General features: G+C 49.4%; 1 protein-coding gene across 1 annotated transcript in view; it reads right to left on the bottom strand.

The window, feature by feature from the left end:
- The window catches only part of MEGF6 (multiple EGF-like-domains 6), a 279570-nt gene that overhangs the window by 43714 nt on the left and 217761 nt on the right, over positions 1-18095 (bottom strand). The window contains exons 11-18 of the mRNA XM_015405472.1: positions 18023-18094; positions 15683-15805; positions 15348-15515; positions 12882-13013; positions 9580-9708; positions 6184-6312; positions 5898-6032; positions 3046-3180 (exon numbers count right to left, since the gene is read on the bottom strand). Coding sequence (XP_015260958.1) covers positions 3046-3180; positions 5898-6032; positions 6184-6312; positions 9580-9708; positions 12882-13013; positions 15348-15515; positions 15683-15805; positions 18023-18094 — 1023 coding nt within the window. The remainder of the gene's footprint in view (positions 1-3045; positions 3181-5897; positions 6033-6183; positions 6313-9579; positions 9709-12881; positions 13014-15347; positions 15516-15682; positions 15806-18022; position 18095) is intronic.

Genomic DNA, 18095 nt, shown 5'->3' on the forward strand with positions numbered 1-18095 from the left:
CGGGGGACTTGGCAGCCCTAGTTCTGATAAGTAACCATTCGGTTTTTCTGCTTTCATGCCGTTTTTCTGCGCCGTAGCTCCAATTTTACCCTATATGGATTTGTATTTTCTGATCTATATTTAATCTGATTTCCTATTGTGTGTATATACATATGCCAATAACGGCTTGTCAAAGTAAAGAAATAGTTAACTTGCCACCCTCCAACAAATTCAATAGCATCTGAAGTCCCTTCCCCAGCCAGTTCTTCATAAGAAATGAAAACATGGGAACAAATTTTCGGCCCCTTGCATCGTTTAGACCTACATAATAGGATGCAAGAGCCCTTTCCAAAATCCTTTCTGACTGCCACTCTTCTATGGAGCACCATGCTGGAGCAATTTGGCTAATTGGGGGGGGGGAGTTTGAAGGCATAGAAAAAAGGTGGTGGAGTCTTAAGTCCTCAGGAAAAGCTTACAGGAAATAATGTACATTTTTATGGCAATATCAGGCTCTGGCCTTCTATCCCAAATCTGGAACCTATTAAAGAACGAAGGCCGGCATCTGCCACCAATTAGTGCAAAGGAAGGAATGCACAAAATCAACACCGTTGCGGCTTTAAATCCGAACCGGTGTGCATCTCTTTCCCTCAGCCTTGACTTCTTTCAGATCCTTGCGTTTGCGTCTGTTTGTTTAGAGCATCTCGAGTCGAGTTCAAACATAGCGGCTCGTGAGCAGAGCGGCTCCGAGTGCAGGGATCTCCCAAAGGCCCCAACAGGATCTGAAGATTTTGGCAATGGGGCAAAAATTCAGTCTGTGCAAGACTAAGGTCCCTAATGCATGCTTACACTGGGCTTGGCAGCTCAGCGCTTGGAAATACTGGGAGACTTTGGGGTTGGAGCCTGAGGAAGGTGGGGTTTAGGGAGGGGAAGGACTTCAGTGGGGGATAACGCCATAGAGTCCACCTTCCAAAGTAGCCATTTTTTCCTGATGAACTGAACGCTGTCACCTGGAGATCAGTTCAGTGTTCCCTCTAAGCTGTGTTAGTGTGAGCTAGCTCACAGTTTTCTAGCCTCCGGCTCACACATTTTTTGTCGTAGCTCAGGAAGGAGGGCTCCAGAGCAAACTCATTTGTGCAGTACAGAGGTCATTTCGGGGGGGATCGCGGGGGATCGCAGTTCCCCTGGGTGAGGTATGGGGGCGGGGCACATGACGAAGCCCCGCCCCCTGCTTCTGGCCGCCCCGCTTCCGGCCCTCATTCAGCCAGGAGGAGGCAGGAGAAGAGGGAGGGTAAGTTGCTTCCTCCCTGCCTCTCCCCACCCCTGCCTGCCTGGGGCCAGGGAGGGCCTTCGCGGGGCTTCCTTGCACTCCCGCCGGCCTTGCAGGTCCACCGCCGGGCCCCTCATGGGGCTCGGCAGTGGAGCTGCAAGGCCGGCGGCGGCCGGGACCATTGGGGGCGGGGTGTGTGGCCTTATGACACACTTCCGGTGATGTCAGGGGGTGTGGCATATGCTAATGAGTTATGCTAATGAGTCCCCCTAGCTCTTTTTCTACGAAACGACCCCTGGTGCAGTAGCCCAGCGGTCACTCACAACCTTAATGCCAGTAGCTCACAAAGTAGAAGGTTTGCTCACGAGACTCCACAGCTTAGAGGGAGCATCCCAGGAGATCTCAAAGGAACATAAGAGAAGCCAATGTTGGATCAGTCCAGTGGCCCATCTAGTCCCCCCCCCCCAAGCACCAAGAATACAGAGCATCCCTTGCCCCAGACCGAGAGTCCCTATCTATACCTTGTGGCTAATAGCCCCTGATGGACCTCTGCTCCATATGGTTATCTAATTCCTTCTTGAAGCTGTCCATGCATGCTACCACCTGGAGGCTGACAGCCCTAGCTTTCACTGCATCAAATATGATCTCCTTTTGATATTTGAAAGGAAAGCCTTTGATGCAGCGGAACTGTTCCTTCCACCTCTCAGAAGAGGGGGTTTACCACAACTCACGGGAGGACATACACCACAGTGCCCTGCCCAGCTGGACATTCATGCGTGGAGGGATGCACAAGGGGCATTTAGACCCGGGGGGGGGACACCACCCCAGTGTTTCATCAGCTGCAGCTCTATACAGTTTTAGAAATGCTTCTAGCATAAACCTAGAATCGAGGAGGAATGGAACACAAAGCAGTGTGAGATTCCAGAGCCATGAAAAGCAGCACAACAGAAGAAGTCCGTTAGGATGAACGGTGTCCCCAAATCTCTCCAGAATAAAAATCTAGAATCACCACTTTGGTCTGCCCAAAGGTCAGAGTGGTAACATTCAGTCATATCTGGCATTTCCAAAGGGTTTGAAGGAATGTCTCTCACATACAGGTAAGCAGAGGTCATTTGGGGGGGGGATCATGGGGGATCGCAGTTCCCCCGGGTGAGGTACGGGGGGCGGGGCACATGATGAAGCCCCGCCCCCTGCTTCCAGCCGCCCCGCTTCCGGCCCTCATTCAGCCAGGAGGAGGCAGGAGAAGAGGGAGGGTAAGTTGCTTCCTCCCTGCCTCTCCCCACCCCTGCCTGCCTGGGGCCAGGGAGGGCCTTCGCGGGGCTTCCTCGCACTCCCGCCGGCCATGCAGGTCCACCGCCGGGCCTCTCATGAGGCTCAGCAGTGGAGCTGCAAGGCCGGCGGCGGCGGCCAGGACCGTTGGGGGCGGGGTGTGTGGCCTTATGACACACTTCCGGTGATGTCAGGGGTGTGGCCTTATGACACACTTCCGGTGATGTCAGGGGGTGTGGCATATGCTAATGAGTTATGCTAATGAGTTCCCCTAGCTCTTTTTCTACGAAACGACCCCTGCAGGTAAGCATTGCATCAAGGCCCAGATCAGAATACCTCACAGTGTCTGAAGCAGACTAGGATGCTAACTTTCCTCTACGTTTATAAAGTCAGCTACAGTTTCATTTACCCATGGGGAAAACAGTGATTTCTCAACAACTTATAAAAGCAGAGGGGTTCCTTCACCTCAGGATCCTCACTCGTAACCCAGTAAAGTTTTGGTCAGTCGGCACTTTGGATAAGGTCCTTACCCTGCGTGCAGTTCTCCCCGTGGTAGCCCGCCGCACATTCTGTCCGACACTCTCCGCTCACGTGGTCACAAGGAGCCCCAGAAGGACAATCGCATTTGCTCCTGCACCCGGCACCATAACGGCCTGGATCGCACTCTGAAAATAATGATGAGAAAGAAATGGCAGCATCAGTTTTTCAGTCCCGGGCTGACCAGTCAGAGAAGAGGCTGTCTAGATCAGTGCTTCATGTATAGAACGCTGCAGGTTTGGTTCCCAGCACCGACAATTTTTACAAGATTCTCTTGTAGCAAGGCCAAGAAAGGGACTGCTGGCTGAAGTCTTACAGACCTACTGCCAATCATATTAGACAGCGCACTGGAGGAGGAGGAGGAGGAGGAGGGATTTATACCCTGCCCTTCACTACCCGAAGGAGTCTCAGAAAGGCTTACAATCCCTTTCTCTTGCCCTCCCCACAACAGACACCTGTGAGGTAGGTGGGACTGAGAGCTGTTTTGAGGACTGCTCATGAGAGAACAGCTCTGAAATAACTTGTGACTGACCCAAGGTCACACCAGGAGCTGCATGTGGAGGAGTGGGGAATCAAACGCAGTTCTCCCAGATTACAGTCCGCACTCCTAACCACTACACCAAACTGGCTCTAATATAGTCTAACTGAAGCAGTGTTCCCTCTAAGCTGAGCTAGTGTGAGTTAGCTCACAGTTTCTTAGCCTCCGACTCACACATTTTTGCCTTCGCTCAGGAAGGGATGGCTCCAGAGCACAAAGTAGAATATTTGCTCACAAGACTCCAGTTTACAGGGAGCACTGAACTGAAGTTGTATGCATGCACATCAAAACTTAAGGGTGCCGCTGGACTCAGACTTTGTTTTGGTAGAAGACCGTTACAAGTGTCCATATTACTGATGAACGTGCTTTGCATGTAGAAGGTACCAGGTTCAGTTCCTGGCATCTTCAATTGCAGGTTTTCAGACAGCAGATTTTGGGACAGATTTCTGTCTGAGAGTGTGAAGACTTTTAGAGCACTGGCCCAGGTGGCATCACAAAAGGATCCAAAGACATTATTTGCCTTGATCAGGGGTCATTTCGTAGAAAAAGAGGTGCAGGAGCTCATTAGCATAACTCATTAGCATAACTTATTTGCATATGCCACACCCCCTGACCTCACCGGAAGTGTGTCAGAAGGCAACACCCACCGCTCAGGCTCCACTGGACTGTTTTCGATTGCTAGCTATTGGGGGGGGGACGTGCAGATCTGTCCTGGCAAAGGAGGGAGAGCTTGTACCTGAATAAACCTTGGTCTTAAAGGTACCATTGGACTGTTTTGGACTGGGGGGGCCGGGGGGGCTCTGCAACTTACCTGGCTGCTTCTTGGTCTGACTGAGGGCTGCTGGGAGCAGGGGGTGGGGCTTGTTGCATGTGCCCACCCCCTGGGCTCTTTACTGCCGGAGCTCCGCTCCTGTGCGCTCCTGCAGGAAATGACCCCTGGCCTTGATGTCCCAGTTTCAAGGCCTGTGAGCAGTCGAGGGACTCCAGATAGCCAGATGAATTAACTGGCTGACTCAGATTATCATACACTTCCAAAGACTGCTGCCAACCTCCAGTTGGGGCCCAGCGGTCTCCTGGAATTGCAACAGATCTCTGGACTACAGAGATCAGTTCCGTGGAGAAAACAGCTGCTTTGGAGGATGGACTCTACGGCTTCACATCCCTGCGGAGCTCCCTCTTCTCCCCAAACCACACCCTCCCCAGGCTCCACCCCCAAATCTCCGGAGTTCCCCGATCCTACTGCTGGAGCCGGGGTGGGTGAAGCACAACAAAAGCTACGAGAATGAGCTGTAATCTGAAACGGCTCCAATTTAAATGACTGCATAACCTCACTATCAGGATGTGGGCCAAGTCACTCTCTCTCTCTCTGGGCCTAAGCCTCCCCACCACTGCCCATCTGGGGATGAGGATACTGGACTACTTTGCAGGAGTGTTGTAAGGAATGCAGCGAATTAATGCACATGAATCACTCAATCAGGGACCATTTCCTGCAGGAGCGCACAGGAGCGGAGCTCCGGCAGTAAGGAGCCCAGGGGGTGGGCACATGCAGCAAGCCCCACCCCCTGCTCCCAGCAGCCCTCAGTCAGGCCACAAGGAGCAAGAAGCAACCAGGTAAGTTGTAGAGCCTCCCCCCTTTCAGGTACAAGCTCTCCCTCCTCTGCAAGGGCAGATCTGCACATCCCCCCCCCCATACCTAGCAATCCAAAACAGTCCAGTGGAGCCTGAGCAGTGAGTGTTGCCTTCTGACACACTTCCAGTGATGTCAGGGGGTGAGGCATATGCAAACAAGTTATGCTAATAAGTTATGCTAATGAGCTCCTGCACCTCTTTTTCTACAAAATGACCCCTGCACTCAATCACTGAACGGGTTAGAATGGATAAAAGGAAGTACTTCTTCACCCAAACAGTGATTAACACATGGAATTCACTGCCACAGGAAGTGGTGGCGGCGACAAGCATGGACGGCTTCAAAAGGGAATTAGGCATATAAAGCAGAGGTCCATCAGTGGCTATTAGCCACAAGGTATAGATAGGAGCTCTGGGGCAAGTGATGCTGTGACTTCTTGGTGCCTGGGGGGGGGGGGGCCAACAGTGGGAGGGCTTCTAATGTCCTGGCCCCACTGGTTGTCCTCCTGATGGCACCTGGTATTTTTGGCCACTGTGTGACACAGAGTGTTGGACTGGATGGGCCTTTGGCCTGATCCAACATTGGCGTCTCTTATGTTCTTATGTAACGTGGTATACAAAATATACGGTCTATGGCCACTACCCTTGGATCCAAGCACCTGATTCGGAGGAGCAACTCACTTGTCTGGCACTTTCCACCATGGTAGCCAGGTTTGCACAAGCAGGTGCCATCTTTCTTGTCACACTCCCGGGTGTTCTGCTGCAGGCACTGGCATTCCTCGGAGCAGCCAGCACCGTAGGCCCACTTTGGACAGGCTAAGATGAGGGAGGGAGCGGGGAGAAACAGTAGAAGTGTCAGCGGGCTGAAGAAAGAGATCCCGTTTTGCAAACAAAGGAGAGCCACAAAAGCCAAGAGGGCTCCCCATACCCCTGCCTCCTCCCTGGACGAATGGCCGAACTGGTTTACCTAGATGACAGTATCGCCCGTACAGGCCAAGGTCACAGAGGCAGGCCCCATAAATCCGGTGGCAGCGGCCCCTGTTGGCACAGTTGCATCTCTTCCTGCAGTGCTTCCCAAAAAATCCTTTCGGGCATCCTGAAAAGAGGAAGTCACATCGGCTTGGCGTACGGGTGGGCAAAACCGGAAAGGTACCCATTCCAGAGTTTGTGACAGGCCTACCGGCACTGCGAACTTGGTAAATAATGTGCTTGGGAGGTGAAGTTTACCCTTCTGATACCGTTCATTTTCTCTCTAGGTCAAGAAACGCTGTTGTTTGACCCTAGCACCAGGCATTCAGGGGTATACCGCATTTGTACACTGAGGTTCCATTTAGATAAGATGGTTAATAGACAGTGGTAGACTTACCCTTCATGAATTCCATTTAATCTCTCTTTAAAGCTATTTTATCGCAGCAGCCCTCATTGGATCTGGTGGCAGCAAAATCCATATACTAATTACGCCGTGCGTAAAAGGCTTTCTTCTAAATCTACTGCCTATCAATTTTTCTAGAAGTTTCTCTAGGTAAAGTAAAGGTAAAGGTTCCCTTGCTCGAAAGCCAGTCGAGTCTGACTCTACGGTTGTGGTGCTCATCTCCGTTTCAAAGCCAAAGAGCCAGCGCTGTCCGAAGACGTTTCCGTGGTCATGTGGCCGGCATGACTCAACACCAAGGCGCACGGAACGCTGTTACCTTCCCACCGAAGTGGTACCTATTTATCTACTTGCAATTTCTTGCTTTCGAACTGCTAGGTTGGCAGGAGCTGGAACTAGAGAAGGGAGCTCACTCCGTCTTGCAGCACCCGGGTCTCGAACTGCTGAACTAACGACCTTCCACAGCCTGCAGTTCAGCGTCTTAACCACTTGAGCCACCGCAGCTCCAGTTTCTCTAAAATGTACATAATTCCACAGACCACTATCGCATGTCCCCCCCCCTTAACTAAACTTTTCTAAACTAAAAAGTCTCAAATGCTGTAACCTTTTCTCAAGAATTTTCCCTCAGAATTCAGCGTCAGCATTCAAGAACACAGAAATATCTGCAGGGGAATGCAGGAGCCCCCCCCCCCAACATTCCTATAAATAACCCCACCTGACAACTTACAAGGGCTAGTTGAACTGTTAAAGGAACAAAACCGTTGCCAATCCATGCACATTACAATGTGCTCACGTTACACAAATGCAGCACGGGCCAAATCCATGGTGTCAGCAGAGTGTTGTTGGCCACCACAAGCAAAGCAGGCGAAGCCTTCTTCTTCTATCTGATAAGAACATCAGAGGGCCTGGGAGAAGGAAGACTCTTCCGGGCCAGCCAGCGAGGTTTTAATTTTGTCTGTCTAAACACTACCTTCCTGTACATTCTTACCAGCTCCCCACCCCCCACCCCCCTATACACAGATGCCTTCATAAGGCAAAAAAACAACCTTTGAAACTTCAACTGCCTTTTGAACTCCTTTTTACTTTGATTGAATTGCATTTCCCATCAAATCAGTTCCATGTGTTCCTAACCACTTGTGTGAAGTCACCATAATGGGTTTTGTAATTTACCTCACGTTCAGTGTTCCCTCTAAGCTGAGTTAGTGTGAGCCAGCTCACAGTTTTTTAGCCTCCAACTCACACGTTTTTCCTAGCTCACAGAGCACACTAATTTATGCAGTAGCCAAACTGCTCGCTCCCAACTTTAATGCCAGTAGCTCACGAAGTAGAATGTTTGCTCACAAGACTCCACAGCTTAGAGGGAGCGTTGGAGGAGGAAGAGGAGGTTGGATTTATACCCCGCCCTTCACTCGGAGTCTCAGAGCAGCTTACAAACTCCTCTCCCTTCTCCTCTCCACAACAGACACCCTGTGAGGTAGGTGGGGCTGAGAGAGCTTTGACAGAAACTGCTCTTTTCAAGAACAGCTCTGACAGAACTATGGCTTGCCCAAGGTCATCCAGCAGCTGTGAGTGGAGGAGTGGGGAATCAAACCCGGTTCTCCCAAAATAGAGTCCACGCACTTAACCACTATACCGAACTGGCTCTCACACAAAACACTGCTCATGTTTCCAAAGTTTTGGGAACCACGTCCAAAGATGGTGACTCCCAAGAGCGGGGGCAGGGAAGAAGAAGGAGAAGAAGAAGAAGAGATTGGATTTATACCCCGCCCTTCACTTGGAGTCTCAGAGCAGTTTACAAGCTCCTTTCCCTTCCCCTCCCCACAACAGACACCCTATAAGGTGGGTGGGGCTGAGAGAGCTCTGACAGAAACTGCTCTTTCAGAAACAGCTGTGCCAGAGCTTGTGACTGACCCAAGGTCACATCAGCAGGTGCAAGTGGAGGAGTGGGGAATCAAACCCAGTTCTCCCAGATTAGAGTCTGCACATTTAACCACTACACCAAACCACTCTCATAACTGGAAACTTTGCTAACTGCCACTTCATAGCACACACACACAAAAAATTGAACTGATAGGATTGTCTGTGGATAAAGAACCCAGAGATTTGGGTGAAGATGGCTGCTCAGCCTTGAGAGCATAATTAGCAGCATCAGGCAAGATGCATTTGCCCATGGTTCTTAACTGTTGAACTTTCAATCCTGGCTCCATACAACAGTCACATAACGCCAACTTGTATTTTATGTGGCCTTTATAAATGAGTATTGTCCCAATGTTCTCTACAGCAAGCATACCGAGTCAGAATTCTGCAGCTGAAAGGTATAGGCTATGTGATTCAACCCTGTGTCTAGCATAGGTTTGTCAAGCACAGCAACCAGCAGGAGTGGGGGGGGGGGGGCAGGAAAATGGCAAGGGAGGGTGGCATTGCTCATGTGATGATGTCACTTCCAGGGAATACACAGAAACAATGGCAGTAGCTCTAGGAATCGTATGTGGAGTGGTAACTCTATAGTAAAACCAAGATCTCTAGATTCCTAGAGCTACCGCCATCGCTTCCAGATGTTCCACGGAAGCGATATCATCTTGGGGGCAAAAATAATCCGTCTTTAATTTTTTAAAACTTTCATTGTAATTTTCTATTGCTGCCGCTCCATGCAGTGGCAACAAATGGGAATTCCCTGCCCCAGCCAGTGGCTTGGCAGCCCTAATCTAGCATGATGCAAGGGACCCAAAGCTAGAGTGTCCCTGACAGATGGGAGCTCTGCTTCTGTAACTGCCCACCAACCCCCGAGGTAGTAGATTTCATCATCAAACCACTCTCATAACTGGGAAGTTTCTCTTAATATTTGAACATTGAAGACCATTCAATCTAATAATGTTCTCCCAAAGAGATTATAAATCAAACAGCCTTCCAGATCCCTGATCCCTTGGCCTTCCGGGGATAGGTAAAGGGGGATCCCCTTCACGGCTAGTGGCACACAATAAATCACAGTCTTACCATCCTCGCACAGCTCTCCAGTGACTCCGGGTGGGCAGCGGCAGGCCCCTGTTACCGGATCGCACGTGCCTCCATTTTGGCAGAGGCAGGTGAAGTTGCAGTTCTTGCCAAACGTGCCCTCTGGACAGGCTGTAAAAAAGGGGAAACACTACAGATGAAGAGTACTAAGGCTTGCGAGAAAGGCGCTACGAGCCAAAGAGGAGGAGAGAGGAAAGGCCTTGATGGATGAGATCAAAGCATGGGTAGTAGCAGGGCTATTTTTGGGCAGGAAAGCTCAGGAACGGAGTTCCAGCAGGCTCCTGAGTTGGCCACGCCCAGCAGGGACTCATTAGTATAATAGCCCACACCCAACAGCAGAAACTCATTAGGATTGGCTACATTAGGGGTGTGTGGCCTAACATGCAAAGGAGTTCCTGCTACAAAAAAAGGCCCTGGGTTTTGACAACAAACAAGGTAAACAGAATAAGAAGCAAAAGGTGGGTGTGGCTGGATGACCACACTTCTGGTAGCACGGGAGTGTGGCCTAATATGCTAATGACCTGTGCTGTCAGGGGTGTGCCCTAATAGGCTAATGAGTTCCTGCTGTTGGGTGTGGCCAATTATGCTAATGAGTTCCTGCTGGGCTTTTTCTACAAAAAGAGCCCTGGGTAGTAGCCAGCCTGGGAGATCACACGCAGGGGAGTGATGACTTTTCCCTTGTTGGTTGTCAGTCACACCTATCACTTAGAGTTAGCTTCTAAATATTCTTGGCTTTCACGACTAATGCTTATGGTGTACGATCCATGTCCTCTTGATGTCTGTGATCACAGGGGGAAAAAAATATTGTATAAATGTCTAGAAGATTGCATATGTAGTGCAGTGCCTTACTCCAGGTTTAGGACTAACAGACAGGTTTGTGACAGGTTTAGGACTGACAGATTTGCTTTGGTAAAAAGCTTCCATGGGTTGGAAGCCAGCAGATCCATGAGCTGTGTGAGACCGAAAATCCACCTCTTCCATATCTCATCTTGTTATGAATTCACTAGGTAGCCTTATGCTAGATGTTACCTGCAGGATGAGGGTACACAGACCAACTTTATAGCGCTTTTGTAAAAATGAATGAAATAGTGGGTCACTTAAAACCTCAAGGAGGGAGCATGGCTCAGTGGTATAGCACGTACTTTTCAGGCAGAAGGTTCCAGGTTCAGTCTTCAGCATCTCCACTTAAGAAATCTTCTTGGGTAGCAAGACCCTGCTCTGCCTGCGAAAAGCTGTGGAGGGCTTGTGATTCAGTGGATCGGTGACAGAGCATCTGCTTGGAATACAGAATGTCCCCAGTTCGATCCCCAGCATCTTGAGTTAAAAGGACCAGGTGATGAGATAGATTTCTGCCTGAGACCCTGAAGAGCAGCTGCCAGTCTGGGTAGATGATACTGACCTCGATGGACCGATGGTCAGATTCAGTATACAGCAACTTCACATGTTCATGAGCAGCCAATCAGAGTAGACTGTATTGCGCTGGGGGACCAAGGGCTTAATATAAGGCAACCTCATATGTTTACACATTCAATTATAATAAACACAGTCAGAGGTCATTTCGGGGGGGATCGCAGTTCCCCCGGGTGAGGTACAGGGGGGTGGGGCACATGACGAAGCCCCGCCCCCTGCTTCCGGCCGCCCCGCTTCCGGCCCTCATTCAGCCAGGAGGAGGCAGGAGAAGAGGGAGGGTAAGTTGCTTCCTCCCTGCCTCTCCCCACCCCTGCCTGCCTGGGGCCAGGGAGGGCCTTCGCAGGGCTTCCTTGCACTCCCGCCGGCCTTGCAGGTCCACCGCCGGGCCCCTCATGGGGCCCGGCAGTGGAGCTGCAAGGCCTGCTAATAAGTTATGCTAATGAGTTCCCCTAGCTCTTTTTCTACGAAACGACCCCTGAACACAGTTAATATGATTGCTTGAAAGCAAGTCACTCTATTAACCATGGGAAGCCTGTCACACCAGGAGCAGAAATCCTAGTGAATGCTTGATCCTAGTGAATGCTTGGATCCTAGGCCTGGCCCAGATATATCGCTAGGCCTATCGGCGCGAGGGATGATGATTGGATGAATAACGCGGATTGAGATCTGGAAGCACGCCATCTAATCTTCAGTACTGTATACACTTTACTGTTAATTGTTAATTTATGTTATGACTGAGTATGTTTTATGTGGTTCTATATAGTTTTAAGACTTTTATGGGTATGCCAATTAGGTACACTGTACCGCTTTGTTAGCCGCCCTGAGCCTGCTCGCAGGATGGGCGGGGTATAAATAAATAAATCATAGTATGAAGTGGGCTTATTAACCATAGTTACTCTTGATTATGGTACCACATGATGTATGACTGACATGACGGCAATGTATGAGTGAAGATAATAAAACCAGCATTTGCGGAAGCAAACTAGGATTTGAGTAATCGTCTGCAATTAGAATAAAACACAGTTCTAACTTGCCTGAACTGAGGCTATGCATCTGAAGGCCAAGGAATTTTCAGAGAGTGTTATATTATTATCTGTCTTTAAAAAGAACAATGACTGATATGGCATTCCCCCCCAAAAAAAGAAAAAACCAGAAAGAAAAGCACCGAATACAGTGCAATGCTGCATAAATCTAAACCATGCCGAATTTTCAAAATTTCAGATTTTAAAGGCAGGAAAGGAGATTGTGAGGAAAGCTAGATTCAGAGAACAGAAGCCTCTCTCTCTTTTTCTCTCTCTTCCAAAATGGAAGATCAATTAATAAGGGGAGGAGGGGGCGTGAGTCAACTCTGCCTACAGATCAAATCGGTCTTAGAGAGGGGGGGGGAAACCCTCTTCTCTCAGGCTGCCAACAGCTTTCGGGCCAGACACTGAGCTGGAAGAGAGACTCCCAAAGATTCCCATTAGTGCCTTAAATAGTTCATTAGCCTTTAGGCACGAGGTGTTTCTAATTCACCACCGATAGGTTTATAACTTGAGCCTGAATGTAAAAAGCTCAGATCTAACGCCAGATCGGCACACACGTGAACGTCCAGATCTGCAGACTGGATTCCCAGAGGCAGATAGAGTAACAAGCTTCGCATGGCTTTATTGGGGATTCTGTCTGGTAACTGCAGCCTTGGTTCATTCCAAGAAAAACATGGCAGAACACGGGCTGTGGGCCAACGGAGACACGTCATGATCTCCAGTGCTATTTTAAGCCAGTCGGGCCCTTGATGCTTCTTTCTTGAGTAGGCTCTTGGAAGGAAATACTGCAATGGGTTATAAAATATGGCACCTCCCGGTCCTGGGCTTCGGGTGTTCAACTCAACTCACTCTGGTTGCAGAGGATTCCACTCCAACCATCTGCACAGTCACAGCCTGTCCGGTCCTCGATGCATACCCCTCCATTCTGACAGTCGTCGCAGGTTAGGCTACAGTCGTGGCCAAAAGTGTCATCCAAGCAGACTACAAGACATCAAAGGGCACATTACCGAGAGCACCTCAAGGACAGCTATACACGGTGCTTAAATTTGCCGATCTTCCCCACTGTCTCTGAATGTAAGCCAGGCCTAAGCCCCAACCTAGTGGAACGAGCTCCCGCTAGAGATCAGGGCCCTGCGGGACCTTTTACGGTTCTGCAGGGCCTGTAAGACGGAGCTCTTCCGCCAGGCTTTTGGGTCAGGCAGGGGATGTCAAATACCATCTGGCCCCTCCTGTTTCCATTTTGTTACCACCGTTATCTAGCCAGTTTGGTGTAGTGGTTAAGTGTGCGAACTCTAATCTGGGAGAACCGGGTTTGATTCCCCACTCCTCCGCTTGCACCTGCTGGATGACCTTGGGCACGCCATAGTTCTGGCACAGCTGTTCTTGAAAAAGAGCAGTTTCTGTCAGAGTTCTCTGAGCCCCACCTACCTCACAGGGTGTCTGTTGTGGGGAGGGAAAGGAGTTTGTAAGCCACTCTGAGACTCCTCTGGGTAGTGAAGGGCGGGGTATAAATCCAATCTCTTCTTCTTCTACTACTACTATTATAAGGTCTTCAATTTTCAAGGACTCTGAACAACAGCCCTGCCTTGGTTTAGCCAAGGTTAGCGTATCTTTCATCTGGGATCCCTTATGGGATTTAGCCTTCTCAGCTTATAACTGAATAATAACAGGACACCATGGAAATAGCTTGAAGTAGTTTGAACGCCATTATTTCAGGGGTCCAGATTCTGTCGTTTTTAAAGTCTGGTTTTATTGTTCTATAACCAGTGTTGTAACCCACCCTGAGCCCGTTTGCAGAAAGGGTAGGATAGAAATTGAACCAAATAAATAAATAAATGTCAACCAAGAAGAAGAAGAAGAAGAAGAAGAGAAGAAGAGATTGGATTTATACCCCGCCCTTCACTTGGAGTCTCAGAGCGGCTTACAAACTCCTTTCCCTTCCCCTCCCCACAACAGACACCCTGTGAGGTGGGTAGGGCTGAGAGAACTCTGACACAAACGGCTCTTTCAGGAACAGCTGTGCCAGAGCTTGTGACTGACCCAAGGTCACATCAGCAGGTGCAAGTGGAGGAGTGGGGAATCACACCCGGTTCTCCCAGATTAGAGTCCGCACACCTAACCATTACACCAAACCAAGAAGTAAGTCCGGCTTCACTTCAGTAGGCTTTACTGTCTGTTATTTGTGCTTAGGACGGCAGCCACAGGTTCTGTTCAGAAATCATGCAAAATCAGTTTAAGTAAACTAACTATGGAAAAAAGTTAGCAGCCAGTGGCACCTTTCCCACAAAGTTTAATTCTGGGTATACGCTTTTGTGTGCATGCACACTTCATCAGAGCGTGCTTGCACACAAAAGCTTATCTGAACCGAGTCATGATGTGGACCTGCAATGGAAACACAATGCTGGTGATTTGCATGGAAAACTGCATGTTTTGGTTTTGCTTTTTGGTTTTGCAACCAGGGCTATTTTGGGGCAGGAACGCACAGGAACAGAGTTCCGGCTGGCTCCTGAGTTGGCCACACCCAGCAGGAACTCATTAGCATAATAGGCCACACCCAACAGCAGAAACTCATTCGGATTGGCTACAGTAGGCGTGTGTGGCCTAACATGCAAAGGAGTCCCTGCTACAAAAAAGGCCCTGGGTTTTGACAACAAACGAGGTAAACAGAATAAGAAGCAAAAGGTGGGTGTGGCTGGATGACCACACTTCTGGCAACACGGGGCTGTGGCCTAATATGCTAATGAGCTGTGGTGTCATGGTGTGGCCTAATATGCTAATGAGTTTCAGCTGTTGGGTGTGGCCTATTATGCTAATTAGTTCCTGCTGGGTTTTTTCTACAAAAAAAGCCCTGTTTGCAACCAAGAAAGGTTGTGATTGGAATGCATTAAAAATATTTGCATGAACTTGTGGGGGGGAATCCCTAATTTTGTATGATGTTTATATTCTGCCTCCAATATTCAGTTTTTAAAATAATACAGCATTTTCCCATAAGAAACAGCAGAACAACTTGATGTTTGATGATTGTATGTAGGTAAGATCCATGACAGAAAAAACAACAGAAGGTAGATGATTGTTACTCTGTACAGCTGCAAAGCTTTCTAACTGTAAAAGTGGTTGAGCAATGGAACAGACTGCCTCGGGAGGTGGTGGATGCTCCTTCGCTGGACGTTTTCAAGCGGAGGCTGGACGACCATCTTTCGGGTATGTTGTAGGCTATCTTTCGGCTATGCCCCTGCAGAGAGCAGGGGGTTGGACTAGATGACCTGCAAGGTCCCTTCCCACTCCAACATTCTATGATTCTATGAAAATGCTTACTGAATTTCTCAGACAGGGTGTGCTCCCCTCTGGCTTCTGCCTCCTCCTCTTCCTCATCGTACTCATCGTCAAAGAGTTGGGTGAGTTCGTCCCGCAGGATCGCCACGTGGGGGAGGGGGCGAATGATGGGACGGCGACCATTCAGGGCTTCGATTGATTCTCCGAGCACTATGCAAAGAGCAAATCATTTCCAATTAAAGCAGACCACTTAGAGGAGGATAAGAGGCAGCAAAGTCTGGAGGTCAGAACGGAGAAATGAATCACAAAATATAAAACCAAGTACAAAGTCTGGCCCCTGACAGCCTGGTGATCTATATGGGAGAACAGAGACTTACAACTACAGCTCCTTCGGTCGTCTTCCAGTTTGTATCCAGTCTGACAGCTGCACTGATAGGAACCCACCAGGTTCTGGCATGAGTGTTCACAGCCGGCATTATTTGAAGAGCATTCATCCACATCTTTGACATGGGAGGAAAGAAAGGTAAAAAAAAAATTAGCCTCCTGTTCTGGGGTAAAGGTAAAGGTTTTCCCTTGCTCGAAAGCCAGTCGAATCCGACTCTAGGGATGCAGTGCTCATCTCCGTTTCCAAGCCGAAGAGCCAGCGCTGTCCGAAGACGTTTCTTTGGTCATGTGGCCGGTATGACTAGATGCCAAGGTGCACTGGATGCTGTTACCTTCCCACTGAAGTGGTACCTATTTATCTACTTGCAATTTCTTGCTTTCAAACTGCTAGAGTGGCAGGAGCTGGGACCAGAGACAGGAGCTCACTCCGTCACGCGGCACTCGGGTCTCGAACTGCTGAGCTACCAGCCTTCCAGTCTGCAGTTCAGTGTCTTAACCACTTGAGCCACCACAGCCCTTTGTTCTGGGATAGGTTCCCCTTAAAGCATTTCACCGACTCTTGAGAAATCCCAGTGGTCATTACATTAAAAAGTCTTCTGGCAACCCAGAAATTCCCTTCCTGCACATCTGGATTAATTTCCAGAGTATGGCGATGCATAACGATGGCAAATTTCAGAAATGGAGGTTTGGGAATCAACTGAAAGGGTTAGAAAACAAGAGCCATGTCCCCAGTATCTCTATTTTGGGAATAAGGTGTAAAATGCATTCAGAAATGGAGGCAGTGACTCAGAAATCAACTGGCCTGCCTTGGACATCCCCAAACTCTGCTTGTCCAGGATGTATTAAAAAATACAGCTCCCAGAATTCCTGAGGACAACAGAGACTCCAAGTCTTCTAAACTTGCCCTACAGAAAGTTAGAAAGGGTAGGAGAGCCTCCTGCTTTTCACCAGCTCTATGGACAGCCGTTTCCCTGTCTCCCGAATGCTGTAGCTTTACAAGTTAGCGAAAGCGCATGAAGGGGAGAAGAAGGGAACTGGTAGATAAAGGGGCCAGCGATGCTGGTGGAACTCCCCTGTGCTGGATCTTTTTAAGCACTAGAATTCTTGGAAAAAATGCTGAGGTTTTTTTTTCCTGAGAACTGTCCAAAGACTCAAATAGAACATCCCATCTGGCTGAAAACAGCTGGGAATAGCTTCCTAACCACGGCTGGTGGGAGCAAGCCTATGAACAATGAACGATATCCCTAGGGTTGCCAACAGTGTTCCCTCTAAGCTGAGTTAGTGTGAGCTGGCTCACCGTTTTTTAGCCTCCAGCTCACACATTTTTTGTCTCGGCTCAGGGAGGAGGGCTCCAGAGCAAACGAATTTATGCAGGAGCCAAATCGCTCGCTCACCGCTTTAATGCCAGGAGCTCACAAAGTAGAATTTTGGCTCACGAGACTCCACAGCTTAGAGGGAGCATTGGTTGCCAACTATAGGTGGGAAGTTACTGGAGATTTGGGAGTGGAGTCTGGGGAAAGGGTGGAGTTTGGGGAGGGGAGAGACTGCAAAGCTCCACCCTCCAAAGCCGCCCTTTTTTCCAGGGGAGGCGATCCCTGTAAACTGGAGATCAGTTGTGATCAGTGTTCCCTCTAAGCTGAGTGAGTGTGAGCCAGCTCACAGTTTTTTAGCCTCCGGCTCACACATTTTTGTCTCGGCTCAGGAAGGACGGCTCCAGAGCAAACTAATTGATGCAGGAGCCAAATGGCTCGCTCACAACTTTAATGCCAGTAGCGGACAAAGTAGAATTTTCGGCTCACAAGACTCCACAGCTTAGAGGGAGCAGTGGTTGCGATTCCAAGAGAACTCCAGGCCCAACCAGGAGGCTGGCAACCAATGTTCCCTCTAAGCCGTAGAGTCTCGTGAGCAAAAATTCTACTTTGTGAGCTACTGGCATTAAAGTTGTGAGCGAGCGATTTGGCTGCTGCATAGATTAATTTGCTCTGGAACCCTCCTTCCTGAGCAGAGACAGAAATGTGTGAGCTGGAGGCTAAAAAACTGTGAGCTAGCTCACACTAACTCAGCTTAGAGGGAACACTGCTGGCAACCTGAGATACCCCCCCCCCCGCGCCTTCACAGACAGCATCTTGTAAGTTCATCCACTTTGCCTTGTTTTGTTCTTCGTGCACCAACACTAAGAAAAGGAAGCCCACGATGCTGGTTGTGTTTACAGCTCCCGAGGCTATGGATTGACCAGAAACTGAAACAAATAGAAGAATGCAGAGCTGCAGTTTCTGAGCCCCACGGTGGTCCCTCCTGCAGCAGCTGGAGCCCACGTGGGCACCCCTTCCTACCGTCACAGCTGCAGCCATCTGTGTTCAGGCGGTAGCCGGCGTAGCAAATGCACTCGTACCCTCCAGGGTAATT

Source organism: Gekko japonicus, unplaced genomic scaffold, assembly GCF_001447785.1.
Source record: "Gekko japonicus isolate JY-2015 unplaced genomic scaffold, Gekko_japonicus_V1.1 scaffold1889, whole genome shotgun sequence".
Lineage (NCBI taxonomy): Eukaryota > Metazoa > Chordata > Lepidosauria > Squamata > Gekkonidae > Gekko > Gekko japonicus.